At 48.7% G+C, this 15,919-nt stretch overlaps 1 protein-coding gene across 1 annotated transcript; it reads left to right on the top strand.

The window, feature by feature from the left end:
- Window positions 1-1,103: 1,103 nt before the first annotated feature.
- LOC135537069 (stimulated by retinoic acid gene 8 protein homolog) lies at window positions 1,104-14,026 on the top strand (the record flags this gene model as incomplete). Its single annotated transcript, XM_064963275.1, has 4 exons — window positions 1,104-1,398; window positions 6,685-6,746; window positions 9,695-9,809; window positions 13,946-14,026. Coding segments are annotated over 4 exons (553 nt in total), but the record flags the coding sequence as incomplete, so codon positions are not given.
- Window positions 14,027-15,919: the final 1,893 nt, after the last annotated feature.

Genomic DNA, 15,919 nt, shown 5'->3' with positions numbered 1-15,919 from the left:
GGAGGCTATACAGCTGACCATCAGTGTAGAGGCAATTCAGTCTGTTTATAGACCAACCTATGGACAGTCTGTTTAGAGACCAACCTATTGACAGTCTGATTATAGACCAATTTATTGACAGAATGAGTGACAATAGAAGATACTTCTCAAGGGACAATTCTGTCCCCGCCTTCGTCTCAGTTGAAGCTCCTCCCCAAAGTCCAAATGAAACTGAAGTCATATTTTTAATTAACAATCTGTCAGAGTTTCAGCCTTGGCTGGTTGCTTCTATTAGATGTCCTGTCTCCGTTGAGATGTTTTAACTGTCCGTAGTAGTCACATTGAGTTAGTGCTTTACTGGCCTGTGACTGGGTATCAAGGATTCAGCACGAGGGGTTTATAGCTGGGGGCACTGAGGTGCACCTCTGACCATGGGAGGGGTTTAAAAAGGGACTCGTTCATTTCACCTAAAAAATCTCCCCCAATCACCCTCCAAAGAGCATCCCTTTCTCTCTCCCCATCCCTTTCTCCTCTCCCCATCTGTCTCTCTCCCCATCTTTCTCCCATCTCACTCTCCCCCATCCTCCTCTCTCTCCCTCTCTCTCTCCCCATCCCTTCTCTCCCCATCCCCTCCCATCCTTTCTATCCCCATCCCTCTCTCTCTCCCATCCCTATCTATCTCTCCCCAATCACCCTCTCTCTCTCCCATCCCTATCTATCTCTCCCCAATCACCCTCTCTCTCCACATCCCTTTCTCTCTCCCCATCTCTCTCTCCACATCACCCTCTCTCTCTCCCATCCCTGTCTCTCTCTTTCTCCCCATCCCTCTCTCTCTCCCAACCCTATCTATCTCTCCCCAATCACCCTCTCTCTCTCCCCATCCCTTTCTCTCTCCCCATCTCTCTCTCCCCATCTGTCTCTCCCATCTTATCCCTCTCTCTCTCCCCATCCCTCTCTCTCTCCCCATCCCTATCTATCTCTCCCCAATCACCCTCTCTCCCCATCCCTTTCTCTCTCCCCATCTCTCCCCCATCTATCTCCCCATCACCCTCTCTCTCCCCATCCCCATCCCCATCCCTTCTCTCTCCCCATCTCTCTCTCCCCATCTCTCTATTTCTCCCCAGGTACTTGTTGTTCTACAGACAGACACTGGAGAAGTTGGTTTGTAGCGGTGTGCTGAGCCCGGGACAGACTGGTCTGGCTGTAGTATCTGAAGCTATCTCAGGCCTGTGGGATAGCTTCTCTCCAGAGCGCCGGGCAGCCTACCAGACCTGTCCCCCCCAGCAGAGCACCCTGGGCTGGGAAGGGCCGGCAGAGACACCCCCTAATCCTGTTCCAGACACCCACCTCCACCTCACGCTCCAGCCCTCCACTCAGGCAAACAGACAGGGAGCCTCTTCTCCTTCTAGCTATGAAGAGGTGGGTACAGCTTTCCTTAATCAATTATTTAATCAATTATAATGAATTATTTTATTGATTACTGGATTTTTAATTGATTTGGCCAAGTGGCGCGGCGGTCTAAGGCATTGCATCTCAGTGCTAGAGGCGTCACTACAGACCCTGGTTCGATCCCCAGCCCAGTTTTCTTGAAGATCACTCCGAGACCCAAACGCTGCAGCTCTGTCGGCCATTGACTTGTCGTTCCCACCAGCCATCCAAACACCGCTGTCATCAAATGGACTCATGGTAGCTACTAGTTCTGACTGAGCTCAATCGTCATGAAACGTTAAATACAGCGATGAGTTTCTCTCTTAGTTTCACACAAACGTTGAGAAATAAACGGGAGCGCCCACAAGGGGAAGTGCTTAGTAATGAGTCTCTGAAAACCAACTAATTAATCAAACGACACGTCCTGATCAAACACAGCGTGACGGTAAACCCAGGGAGGTCTTTCAGAGCAGGATGCTTCTGGGAAACAGTGCTTCTGGGAAACAGTGGTTCTGGGAAACAGTGCTTCTGGGAAACTGTCCTTCTGGGAAACTGTCCTTCTGGGAAACAGTCCTTCTGGAAACAGTGCTTCGACAGTGGAACAGTGAGTCAGCTAGCAAGGCGTTGTTGTCATTTTCTAACAGGTGATGATCAGCAGACATAAGGGAGTAACTAACTAACCTTCATAGTAGTAGATGTTTCTCTTTCTAACAATCCCCTGACCTTGTGCACAGCTAATAGCTAACAATCCCCTGGCCTTGTACACAGCTAATAGCTGACAATCCCCTGGCCTTGTACACAGCTAATAGCTAACATTCCCCTGGCCTTGTACACAGCTAATAGCTAACAATCCCCTGGCCTTGTGCACAGCTAATAGCTAACATTCCCCTGGCCTTGTACACAGCTAATAGCTAACAATCCCCTGGCCTTGTGCACAGCTAATAGCTAACAATCCCCTGGCCTTGTACACAGCTAATAGCTAACAATCCCCTGGCCTTGTGCACAGCTAATAGCTAACAATCCCCTGGCCTTGTACACAGCTAATAGCTGACAATCCCCTGGCCTTGTGCACAGCTAATAGCTAACAATCCCCTGGCCTTGTACACAGCTAATAGCTAACAATCCCCTGGCCTTGTGCACAGCTAATAGCTAACAATCCCCTGGCCTTGTACACAGCTAATAGCTAACAACCCTGGCCTTGTGCACAGCTAATAGCTAACATTCCCCTGGCCTTGTACACAACTAATAGCTAACAATCCCTGGCCTTGTACACAGCTAATAGCTAACATTCCCCTGGCCTTGTACACAGCTAATAGCTAACAATCCCTGGCCTTGTACACAGCTAATAGCTAACAATCCCCTGGCCTTGTACACAGCTAATAGCTAACAATCCCCTGGCCTTGTACACGGCTAATAGCTAACAATCCCCTGGCCTTGTACACGGCTAATAGCTAACAATCCCCTGGCCTTGTACACAGCTAATAGCTAACAATCCCCTGGCATTTTACACAGCTAATAGCTAACATTCCCCTGGCCTTGTACACAGCTAATAGCTAACAATCCCCTGGCCTTGTACACAGCTAATAGCTAACATTCCCCTGGCCTTGTACACAGCTAATAGCTAACAATCCCCTGGCCTTGTACACAGCTAATAGCTAACGTTAGCCAAACAAGCTATCTACTGATAGTACAACACTAACTAACAGTACTGATGAAGATGAAAAATTATCAGGCCTACTGTAAATAACTTACTGTAGAAATTATGTTTTGCTTTTTTGAGGTAAACCCACTCACACAGTTCTGGGTTGTTCATCTCCAACAGGAAGTGGCCTCCTGCCTGACTGAGAACCCACTCACACAGTTCTGGGTTGTTCATCTCCAACAGGAAGTGGCCTCCTGCCTGACTGAGAACCCACTCACACAGTTCTGGGTTGTTCATCTCCAACAGGAAGTGGCCTCCTGCCTGACTGAGAACCCACTCACACAGTTCTGGGTTGTTCATCTCCAACAGGAAGTGGCCTCCTGCCTGACTGAGAACCCACTCACACAGTTCTGGGTTGTTCATCTCCAACAGGAAGTGGCCTCCTGTCTGACTGAGAACCCACTCACACAGTTCTGGGTTGTTCATCTCCAACAGGAAGTGGCCTCCTGCCTGACTGAGGAAGCAGTAGATGTTCTGGTCCAGGTTGGCACCATGTACCTGTGTCAGTCCGGGTTTTCAACGTATCACCTCAACGTATCAACCTGAGCCCAGACTAGACGTGCTTGTTGAAAACGTCAACCTGTGGGATTTAATCAATCGGTTTATTCATGTTCAGAATAAAATAAATATTGTATTTTTAACAGCACCAGTTCCAACTTAGACGGATAAAAGAGTGTTTTTAACGAGGCGCAATGCTGCCCTACCAAGCAACAAGGCGGTAACTGCTCGTTTGGTCTAAAATGAGTTCATGTCATGTTTTGCTACATTAAATACCAGTTTAATCATGTGGACAAGTGTCCTGCCTCGTCTTTTGGTCAGGAGAAAATGAAAATGTTAACAGTAACTGGATGAAGATGAAACCGAAGGTAAATTAAAGGCCATTTTTCTCAGTTTCACGCTATGAGAAGTTACTGCCTTTTTGCTTGGTAGGGCAGAATTAAACATGATTAGATATTTAAATGGATATTTTATGGCATTATTATTCTTTGTTTTTGTCTATATTGCATTTGTTTTAGACATAAGGGTAATGAAATTGACCAATATTGTTACGATAACTAGGAGTGGAATCAGGTGCAGAGAGCAGGGTTCAGTCGTTTTGTCAAATTTATTCCCCAGCGCAACAAAAACGGTCACGCCAACACACAGGGCGTATATAAGTTGCCAGTCCAAACAACAGGACAGAAATAGTCCGGCGAATAACGACAAGAACAAAATAACACCATCCAACACAGAGTAACAAGAAACAAGCCCGCACAAATACCCAGCGGGTCTAGTGCCCTTAAATAACCTACAAACAAACCCTAATACAAAACAGGTGTACCCAATTAACCAATAACCAAAAACAAACGGAAAGGGATTCGATGGCAGCTAATAGGCCGGAGACGACGACCGCCGAGCCCCGCCCAAACAGGAAGAGGCACCATCCTCAGTGAGGTTCGTGACAAATATTTACATATAGCTGCATATTTCCGTGAGCTTGGATCCCAGGAAAACACAGAATTTCTCATTTGGGTCCCAGGCTGAAAGAGTTAAAGAGCCCCTGGGTCAGGGGTCACACCGTCTCACAGCCTCCTCTCCTTCCCTATGGAGAGGTCAGGGGTCACACCGTCTCACAGCCTCCTCTCCTTCCTATGGAGAGGTCAGGGGTCACACCGTCTCACAGCCTCCTCTCCTTCCCTATGGAGAGGTCAGGGGTCACACCGTCTCACAGCCTCCTCTCCTTCCTATGGAGAGGTCAGGGGTCACACCGTCTCACAGCCTCCTCTCCTTCCCTATGGAGAGGTCAGGGCCACACTGCCTCACAGCCTCCTCTCCTTCCCTATGGAGAGGTCAGGGGTCACACTGTCTCACAGCCTCCTCCCTTCCCTATGGAGAGGTCAGGGGTCACACGGTCTCACAGCCTCCTCTCCTTCCCTATGGAGAGGTCAGGGGTCACACCGTCTCACAGCCTCGTCTCCTTCCCTATGGAGAGGTCAGGGTCACACCTTCTCACAGCCTCCTCTCCTTCCCTATGGAGAGGTCAGCACACCGTCTCACAGCCTCCTCCCTTCCTATGGAGAGGTTAGGGGGTCACACTGTCTCACAGCCTCCTCTCCTTCCCTATGGAGAGGTCAGGGGTCACACGGCCTCACAGCCTCCTCTCCTTCCCTATGGAGAGGTCAGGGGTCACACTGTCTCCCCATAGTGATGGAAGACAGTCAGTCATACCCCTGGAGAAATGGGACAGAGACCCCATAGTGATGGAAGGCTGACAGACAGTCAGTCATACCCCTGGAGAAATGGGACAGAGACCCCATAGTGATGGATGGAAGACAGACAGTCAGTCATACCCCTGGAGAAATGGGACAGAGACCCCATAGTGATGGAAGACAGACAGACAGTCAGTCATACCCCTGGAGAAATGGGACAGAGACCCCATAGTGATGGAAGGCTGACAGTCAGTCATACCCCTGGAGAAATGGGACAGAGACCCCATAGTGATGGATGGAAGACAGTCAGTCATACCCCTGGAGAAATGGGACAGAGACCCCATAGTGATGGATGGAAGACAGACAGTCAGTCATACCCCTGGAGAAATGGGACAGAGACCCCATAGTGATGGATGGAAGACAGACAGTCAGTCATACCCCCTGGAGAAATGGGACAGAGACCCCATAGTGATGGATGGAAGACAGACAGTCAGTCATACCCCTGGAGAAATGGGACAGAGACCCCATAGTGATGGATGGAAGACAGACAGTCAGTCATACCCTGGAGAAATGGGACAGAGACCCCATAGTGATGGATGGAAGACAGACAGTCAGTCATACCCCTGGAGAAATGGGACAGAGACCCCATAGTGATGGAAGACAGACAGTCAGTCATACCCTGGAGAAATGGGACAGAGACCCCATAGTGATGGATGGAAGACAGACAGTCAGTCATACCCCTGGAGAAATGGGACAGAGACCCCATAGTGATGGATGGAAGACAGACAGTCAGTCATACCCCTGGAGAAATGGGACAGAGACCCCATAGTGATGGATGGAAGACAGACAGTCAGTCATACCCCTGGAGAAATGGGACAGAGACCCCATAGTGATGGATGGAAGACAGACAGTCAGTCATACCCCTGGAGAAATGGGACAGAGTCCCCATAGTGATGGATGGAAGACAGACAGTCAGTCATACCCCTGGAGAAATGGGACAGAGACCCCATAGTGATGGATGGAAGACAGACAGACAGTCATACCCCTGGAGAAATGGGACAGAGACCCCATAGTGATGGAAGGCAGTCAGTCATACCCGTGGATAAATGGGACAGAGACCCCATAGTGATGGAAGACAGTCAGTCATACCCCTGGAGAAATGGGACGGAGACCCCATAGTGATGGAAGGCAGTCAGTCATACCCCTGGAGAAATGGGACAGAGACCCCATAGTGATGGAAGACAGTCAGTCATACCCCTGGAGAAATGGGACAGAGACCCCATAGTGATGGATGGAAGACAGACAGATCTACAGCTTGTAGTTTCCTCTTGTTTCAGCCATGTTGTTGCAACCGTTCCAGAATGTTGTTTGTTTGTTTGTTGTCAGGACCTGCTTCAGGATGCCTATGATGTGGTGAAGAAAGAGATGGACTCCACTTCAGACCACAGGTAGATTCACATAGTTCTTTACGCTGATTTAATTACACAGCTGGCAATACAGTACGATGTCATCTGGAATCACCTAGAATGGTGTCCTTCAGGGTCATCACATATCAATCAATCAAATCAAATGTATTTATATAGCCCTTCGTACATCAGCTGATGTCTCAAAGTGCTGTACAGAAACCCAGCCTAAAACCCCCCAAACAGCAAGCAATGCAGGTGTAGAAGCACGGTGGCTAGGAAAAACTCCCTAGAAAGGCCAAAACCTAGGAAGAAACCTAGAGAGGAACCAGGCTATGTGGGGGGGGGGCAGTCCTCTTCTGGCTGTGCCGGGTGGAGATTATAAACCTAGAGAGGAACCAGGCTATGTGGGGTGGCCAGTCCTCTTCTGGCTGTGCCGGGTAGAGATTATAAACCTAGAGAGGAACCAGGCTATGTGGGGTGGCCAGTCCTCTTCTGGCTGTGCCGGGTAGAGATTAGAAACCTAGAGAGGAACCAGGCTATGTGGGGTGGCCAGTCCTCTTCTGGCTGTGCCGGGTGGAGATTAGAAACCTATAGAGGAACCAGGCTATGTGGGGTGGCCAGTCCTCTTCTGGCTGTGCCGGGTGGAGATTAGAAACCTATAGAGGAACCAGGCTATGTGGGGTGGCCAGTCCTCTTCTGGCTGTGCCGGGTGGAGATTATAACAGAACATGGCCAAGATGTTCAAATGTTCATAAATGACCAGCATGGTCGAATAATAATAAGGCAGAACAGTTGAAACTGGAGCAGCAGCACGGCCAGGTGGACTGGGGACAGCAAGGAGTCATCATGTCAGGTAGTCCTGAGGCATGGTCCTAGGGCTCAGGTCCTCCGAGAGAGAGAAAGAAAGAGAGAAAGAGAGAATTAGAGAGAGCACATGTTGGGTGGCCAGTCCTCTTCTGGCTGTGCCGGGTGGAGATTATAACAGAACATGGCCAAGATGTTCAAATGTTCATAAATGACCAGCAGAGAGAGGGGCAGGTCTCAGAACAGTGCAGGTCTCAGAACAGGGCAGGTATCAGAACAGGGCAGGTCTCAGAACAGGGCAGGTCTCAGAACAGGGCAGGTATCAGAACAGGGCAGGTATCAGAACAGGGCAGGTATCAGAACAGTGCAGGTCTCAGAACAGGGCAGGTCTCAGAACAGGCAGGTATCAGAACAGGGCAGGTCTCAGAACAGGGCAGGTCTCAGAACAGTGCAGGTCTCAGAACAGGGCAGGTATCAGAACAGGGCAGGTATCAGAACAGGGCAGGTATCAGAACAGGGCAGGTCTCAGAACAGGGCAGGTCTCAGAACAGGGGCAGGTCTCAGAACAGAACAGGTCTCAACATGTTAGTGGTAAGGCAGGGGGAGAGCGGGAGGGATGAGGAAAGAGAGAAGAGATAGAGACGAGTAGGGAGAGGGGAGGAGAGAGAGGGCAGAGAGAGAAAGAGACAGGGTAGAGGAGAGAGGGGGAGAAGAGAGAGAGAGAGACAGGGTAGAGGAGACAGAGAGAGAGAGAGAGACAGGGTAGAGGAGAGGAGAGAGAGACAGGGTAGAGGAGAGGAGAGAGACAGACAGGGTAGAGGAGAGAAGAGAGAGTAGAGGAGAGAGAGAGTAGAGGAGAGAGAGAGAGTAGAGGGGAGAGAGAGAGTAGAGGAGAGAGAGATGGTAAAGGTGGTGGCTTTGGAGCAGCTCATTAAGAATTCACTTATAATTAGGTCTCCCTCAACAAGGACTGGCCCTGACGGGCCCTGGATAACACACACAGACATACACACCCTGTTCACAGAAACCAATGCACTGGCAGGGAACGTGGTTCACAGGAAGTCCTCTGCCTCCATCTTCCCATTGGAGGAGAAGGTCAGAGGGGAGGGACCTCCTGGCTTTCTCATCCAATGGGATTTAATAAGAAGGCGAGGAGAAAGGACTCAAGGAGTATGTTCTTTGAGATTGTCCCAATGCTCTCTCTCTTAATAATCACCTTCTCTACTCAGTCTCTTTTCCCTGCTCCTCTGTCCTCTGATGGACTGCAGGACTGGTGTTGACTCATTACCAACCACTTGTCTCTGTGTGTCTCCAGTCCTGTCTGCTCCTCTGTCCTCTGATGGACTGGAGGACTGGGTGCTGACTCATTACCAACCACTTGTCTCTGTGTGTCTCCAGTCCTGTCTGCTCCTCTGTCCTCTGATGGACTGGAGGACTGGTGTTGACTCATTACCAACCACTTGTCTCTGTGTCTCCAGTCCTGTCTGCTCCTCTGTCCTCTGATGGACTGGAGGACTGGTGTTGACTCATTACCAACCACTTGTCTCTGTGTGTCTCCAGTCCTGTCTGCTCCTCTGTCCTCTGATGGACTGGAGGACTGGTGTTGACTCATTACCAACCACTTGTCTCTGTGTGTCTCCAGTCCTGTCTGCTCCTCTGTCCTCTGATGGACTGGAGGACTGGTATTGACTCATTACCAACCACTTGTCTCTGTGTGTCTCCCGTCCTGTCTGCTCCTCTGTCCTCTGATAGACTGGAGGACTGGTGTTGACTCATTACCAACCACTCCTCTGTCCTCTGATGGACTGGAGGACTGGTGCTGACTCATTACCAACCACTTGTCTCTGTGTGTCTCCAGTCCTGTCTGCTCCTCTGTCCTCTGATGGACTGGAGGACTGGTGTTGACTCATTACCAACCACTTTGTCTCTGTGTGTCTCCAGTCCTGTCTGCTCCTCTGTCCTCTGATGGACTGGAGGACTGTGTTGACTCATTACCAACCACTTGTCTCTGTGTGTCTCCAGTCCTGTCTGCTCCTCTGTCCTCTGATGGACTGCAGGACTGGTGTTGACTCATTACCAACCACTTGTCTCTGTGTGTCTCCAGTCCTGTCTGCTCCTCTGTCCTCTGATGGACTGGAGGACTGGTGTTGACTCATTACCAACCACTTGTCTCTGTGTGTCTCCAGTCCTGTCCTGGCCTCTCCTCAGTGTGGGGACTTTGACAAGTTCCGGAGATCTATAAGGACATCATGTGTTTCAGAAATCAAGACTCAGATGGTGGAGAAACCAGAATATAACCAGGTATGGTAGGAACCAGAACATAACCAGGTATGGTAGGAACCAGAACATAACCAGGTATGGTAGGAACCAGAACATAGCCAGGTATGGTAGAAACCAGAACATAACCAGGTATGGTAGGAACCAGAACATAACCAGGTATGGTAGGAACCAGAATATAACCAGGTATGGTAGGAACCAGAACATAGCCAGGTATGGTAGAAAACCAGAACATAACCAGGTATGGTAGGAACCAGAACATAACCAGGTATGGTAGGAACCAGAACATAACCAGGTATGGTAGGAACCAGAATATAACCAGGTATGGTAGGAACCAGAACATAACCAGGTATGGTAGGAACCAGAACATAACCAGGTATGGTAGGAACCAGAATATAACCAGGTATGGTAGGAACCAGAACATAATCCAGAACATAACCAGGTATGGTAGGAACCAGAACATAAACCAGGTATGGTCCGTATAGACCTGTCTGTCTGTCCTCCAGGTAACAGGTTCTCTCCTATAGGACCTGTCTGTCTGTCCTCCAGGTAACAGGTTCTCTCTCCGTATAGGACCTGTCTTCTGTCCTCCAGGTAACAGGTTCTCTCTCCCTATAGGACCTGTCTGTCTGTCCTCCAGGTAACAGGTTCTCTCTCCCCTGTAGGACCTGTCTGTCCCTCCAGGTAACAGGTTCTCTCTCCGTATAGGACCTGTCTGTCTGTCCTCCAGGTAACAGGTTCTCTCTCCGTATAGGACCTGTCTGTCCCTGTCTGTCTGTCCTCCAGGTAACAGGTTCTCTCTCCCCCTATAGGACCTGTCTGTCTGTCTGTCCTCCAGGTAACAGGTTCTCTCTCCCCTAGGACCTGTCTGTCTGTCTGTCCTCCAGGTAACAGGTTCTCTCTCCCTATAGGACCTGTCTGTCTGTCTGTCCTCCAGGTAACAGGTTCTCTCTCCCCTATAGGACCTGTCTGTCTGTCTGTCCTCCAGGTAACAGGTTCTCTCTCCCTATAGGACCTGTCTGTCTGTCCTCCAGGTAACAGGTTCTCTCCCCCCCATGTGGGACCTGTCTATCTGTCCTCCAGGTAACAGGTTCTCTCTCCCTATAGGACCTGTCTGTCTGTCCCTCCAGGTAACAGGTTCTCTCCCCTATAGGACCTGTCTGTCTGTCCTCCAGGTAACAGGTTCTCTCTCCCTATAGGACCTGTCTGTCTGTCCTCCAGGTAACAGGTTCTCTCCGTATAGGACCTGTCTGTCTGTCTGTCCTCCAGATAACAGGTTCTCTCCCCCTATAGGACCTGTCTGTCTGTCCTCCAGGTAACAGGTTCTCTCTCCGTATAGGACCTGTCTGTCTGTCCTCCAGATAACAGGTTCTCTCTCCCTATAGGACCTGTCTAATCCTCCAGGTAACAGGTTCTCTCTCCCTATAGGACCTGTCTGTCTGTCCTCCAGGTAACAGGTTCTCTCTCCGTATAGGACCTGTCTGTCTGTCCTCCAGGTAACAGGTTCTCTTCTCCGTATAGGACCTGTCTGTCTGTCCTCCAGGTAACAGGTTCTCTCTCCTATAGGGACCTGTCTGTCTGTCTGTCTGTCTGTCCTCCAGGTAACAGGTTCTCTCTCCCTATAGGACCTGTCTGTCTGTCCTCCAGGTAACAGGTTCTCTTCTCCGTAGGACCTGTCTGTCTGTCCTCCAGGTAACAGGTTCTCTCTCCCTATAGGACCTGTCTGTCTGTCCTCCAGGTAACAGGTTCTCTTCTCTCGTATAGACCTGTCTGTCTGTCCTCCAAGTAACAGGTTCTCTCTCCGTATAGGACCTGTCTGTCTGTCCTCCAGGTAACAGGTTCTCTCTCCCCCTATAGGACCTGTCTGTCTGTCCTCCAGGTAACAGGTTCTCTCTCCGTATAGGACCTGTCTGTCTGTCTGTCCTCCAGGTAACAGGTTCTCTCCCCCTATAGGACCTGTCTGTCTGTCCTCCAGGTAACAGGTTCTCTCTCCTATAGGACCTGTCTGTCTGTCTGTCCTCCAGGTAACAGGTTCTCTCTCCCTATAGGACCTGTCTGTCTGTCCTCCAGGTAACAGGTTCTCTCTCCGTATAGGACCTGTCTGTCTGTCTGTCTGTCCTCCAGGTAACAGGTTCTCTCTCCCTATAGGACCTGTCTGTCTGTCCTCCAGGTAACAGGTTCTCTCTCCCTATAGGACCTGTCTGTCTGTCCTCCAGGTAACAGGTTCTCTCTCCCTATAGGACCTGTCTGTCTGTCCTCCAGGTAACAGGTTCTCTCCCTGTGGACCTGTCTGTCTGTCCTCCAGGTAACAGGTTCTCTCCCCCTGTAGGACCTGTCTGTCTGTCTGTCCTCCAGGTAACAGGTTCTCTCCCCCTATAGGACCTGTCTGTCTGTCCTCCAGGTAACAGGTTCTCTCTCCGATAGGACCTGTCTGTCTGTCCTCCAGGTAACAGGTTCCTTCTCCCTATAGGACCTGTCTGTCTGTCCTCCAGGTAACAGGTTCTCTCTCCCTATAGGACCTGTCTGTCTGTCTTCCAGATAACAGGTTCTCTCTCCCTATAGGACCTTGTCTGTCCTCCAGGTAACAGGTTCTTGTATAGGACTGTCTGTCTGTCCTCCAGGTAACAGGTTCTCTCTCCCTGTAGTGGGACCTGTCTGTCTGTCCTCCAGGTAACAGGTTCTCTCCGTATAGGACCTGTCTGTCTGTCCTCCAGGTAACAGGTTCTCTCTCCGTATAGGACCTGTCTGTCTGTCTGTCCTCCAGGTAACAGGTTCTCTCCTATAGGACCTGTCTGTCTGTCCTCCAGGTAACAGTCTCTCTCCCTATAGGACCTGTCTGTCTGTCTGTCCTCCAGGTAACAGGTGGTTCTCTGTAGGACCTGTCTGTCTGTCTGTCTGTCCTCCAGATAACAGGTCTCTCCTCTGTAGGACCTGTCTGTCTGTCTGTCTGTCCTCCAGATAACAGGTTCTCTCTCCCTATAGGACCTGTCTGTCTGTCCTCCAGGTAACAGGTTCTCTCCTATAGGACCTGTCTGTCTGTCCTCCAGGTAACAGGTTCTCTCCGTATAGGACCTGTCTGTCTGTCTGTCCTCCCTCCAGGTAACAGGTTCTCCCCATAGGACCTGTCTGTCTGTCTGTCCTCCAGGTAACAGGTTCTCTCCCTATAGGACCTGTCTGTCTGTCCTCCAGGTAACAGGTTCTCTCTCCGTGTATAGGACCTGTCTGTCTGTCCTCCAGGTAACAGGTTCTCTCTCCGTATAGGACCTGTCTGTCTGTCTGTCCTCCAGGTAACAGGTTCTCTCCCCTATAGGACCTGTCTGTCTGTCCTCCAGGTAACAGGTTCTCTCTCCTGTAGGACGGGGTGTCTGTCTGTCTGTCTGTCCTCCAGGTAACAGGTTCTCTCCCGTATAGGGGACCTGTCTGTCTGTCTGTCCTCCAGGTAACAGGTTCTCTCTCCGTAGAGACCTGTCTGTCTGTCCTCCAGGTAATATAGTTCTCTCCCTGTAGGACGTGTGTCTGTCCTCCAGGGTAACAGGCTCTCTTCTCCCTATAGGACCTGTCTGTCTGTCCTCCAGGTAACAGGTCTCTCCCTGTAGGACGTGTGTCTGTCCTCCAGGTAACAGGTTCTCTCTCCCTATAGGACCTGTCTGTCTGTCCTCCAGGTAACAGGTTCTTTCTCCGTATAGGACCTGTCTGTCTGTCCTCCAGGTAACAGGTTCTCTCCGTATAGGACCTGTCTGTCTGTCCTCCAGGTAACAGGTTCTCTCTCCCTATAGGACCTGTCTGTCTGTCCTCCAGGTAACAGGTTCTTCTCCGTATAGACTCCGTCTGTCTGTCCTCCAGGTAAACAGGTTCTCTCTCCCTATAGGACCTGTCTGTCTGTCTGTCCTCCAGGTAACAGGTTCTCTCCCCCTATAGGACCTGTCTGTCTGTCCTCCAGGTAACAGGTTCTTCTCTCCGTATAGGACCTGTCTGTCTGTCCTCCAGGTAACAGGTTCTCTCTCCGTGATAGGACCTGTCTGTCTGTCCTCCAGGTAACAGGTTCTCTTTCCCCCTATAGACCTTGTCTGTCTGTCCTCCAGGTAACAGGTTCTCCCCTGTAGGACGTGTGTCTGTCTGTCTGTCTGTCCTCCAGGTAACAGGTTCTCTTCTCCCTGTAGGACGTGTGTCTGTCTGCTACGAGGGACCACGAGGAGATCTTTCTCCAGTGCTCCGAGTCCTTCGATAGTGAGGACATGTGAATCACAGGAGGCTGTTGACGGAGGACGGCTCATAGAAATGTCCAGAAACGAAGCAAACACTCCGGAAACCATGGAAACCATGTGATGTATTTAATACTTCTCCAGTCATTACCCACAAGCCTGTTCTCAATTAACCTGTTCACCAACTTCCTGTTTCTGGGACCAATCAGAATGTGTTTGATATATTTAATAATTGCCACTGATTCAGCTCCAGTCATTACCCACAAGCCTTTTCTCCCCAATTAACCTGTTAACTAACTTCCTGTCATGTGAACACCTATTAGTTGAACAAGTGTTTGTTCCTGTGACATGATTGTGTTGCTTTGTTATGGACTTGATAAATGATCACGCTTTTTGGGATTTGTTTTTATAAATGTTCAGCTTTTCTACCTGTTTATTGTTACAGACGTGTGTTATAATCTGGTTAGAGTAACATGTGTTATAATCTGTGTTATAATCTGTTATAATCTGGTTAGAGTAACATGTTATAATCTGGTTAAAGTAACATGTTATAATCTGGTTAGAGTAACGTGTTATAATCTGGTTAGAGTAACATGTTATAATCTGGTTAGAGTAACATGTTATAATCTGGTTAGAGTAACATGTGTTATAATCTGGTTAGAGTAACGTGTTATAAACTGGTTAGAGTAACATGTTATAATCTGGTTAGAGTAACATGTTATAATCTGGTTAGAGTAACATGTGTTATAATCTGGTTAGAGTAACATGTTATAATCTGGTTAGAGTAACATGTTATAATCTGGTTAGAGTAACATGTTATAATCTGGTTAGAGTAACATGTTATAATCTGGTTAGAGTAACATGTTATAATCTGGTTAGAGTAACATGTGTTATAATCTGGTTAGAGTAACATGTTATAATCTGGTTAGAGTAACATGTGTTATAATCTGGTTAGAGTAACGTGTTATAATCTGGTTAGAGTAACGTGTTATAATCTGGTTAGAGTAACATGTGTTATAATCTGGTTAGAGTAACATGTTATAATCTGGTTAGAGTAACATGTGTTATAATCTGGTTAGAGTAACGTGTTATAATCTGGTTAGAGTAACGTGTTATAAACTGGTTAGAGTAACGTGTTATAATCTGGTTAGAGTAACGTGTTATAATCTGGTTAGAGTAACGTGTTATAATCTGGTTAGAGTAACGTGTTATAATCTGGTTAGAGTAACATGTTATAATCTGGTTAGAGTAACATGTTATAATCTGGTTAGAGTAGCATGTGTTATAATCTGACATTCATGTTTTTATGTGATGTGTTATAAACTGGTTCAGAGGCAAATCATTCATCAGTTTGTATTTGATGATCATTGTTCAGCCTTTTTAATCCATGAAGAATCAGCATTTCGTCCAGCCAGTCTTTCTCTGTGTATTAAACCTCAGGGAGGGATGGTGGTCTCACAGTGTCCAGCAGCGGTGCCCAAACTAAGGGTCGCGACCCCATGTGGGGACGCCTGATGTGAAAACGAGGTTGCAAACGAGAATTTCCAAAAATCCTGAAAATAAAATTTAAAAAATAAAACACATTTTTTTAAATATCGCCTTTGTATCTTTGTAATGTGGTTAACCTTAAAAATGTAAATGAACATGATTAAATTCTAAAAAGATCAAATTCAACCAGAGTGGCCCTTAATTCGTGGGGGAAAAGGCTTTTCTGAATGATTCTAGTGTTGCCTTTCGAGCTGCTATGCAATACCCATAAAACCTAGCGGTCAAACAGGGAAATGGTTCCAATCGTTTTTCCACCATTCATCTTTATGGAACCCCTGGTCTTCAGGCTTCTGAGCCTCCTGGTCACTGGTTGCATTCTAGAAATACAGATCACGTGTGTCAGTGTCTGGATGAGTCTGTCTGTCTGGCTGGCTCCAGCCCCAG

Source organism: Oncorhynchus masou, unplaced genomic scaffold (genome assembly GCF_036934945.1).
Source record: "Oncorhynchus masou masou isolate Uvic2021 unplaced genomic scaffold, UVic_Omas_1.1 unplaced_scaffold_7066, whole genome shotgun sequence".
NCBI lineage: Eukaryota > Metazoa > Chordata > Actinopteri > Salmoniformes > Salmonidae > Oncorhynchus > Oncorhynchus masou.
Note: the sequence above shows the minus strand (reverse complement) of the source record. Positions and strands in the feature narration are given on the sequence as shown.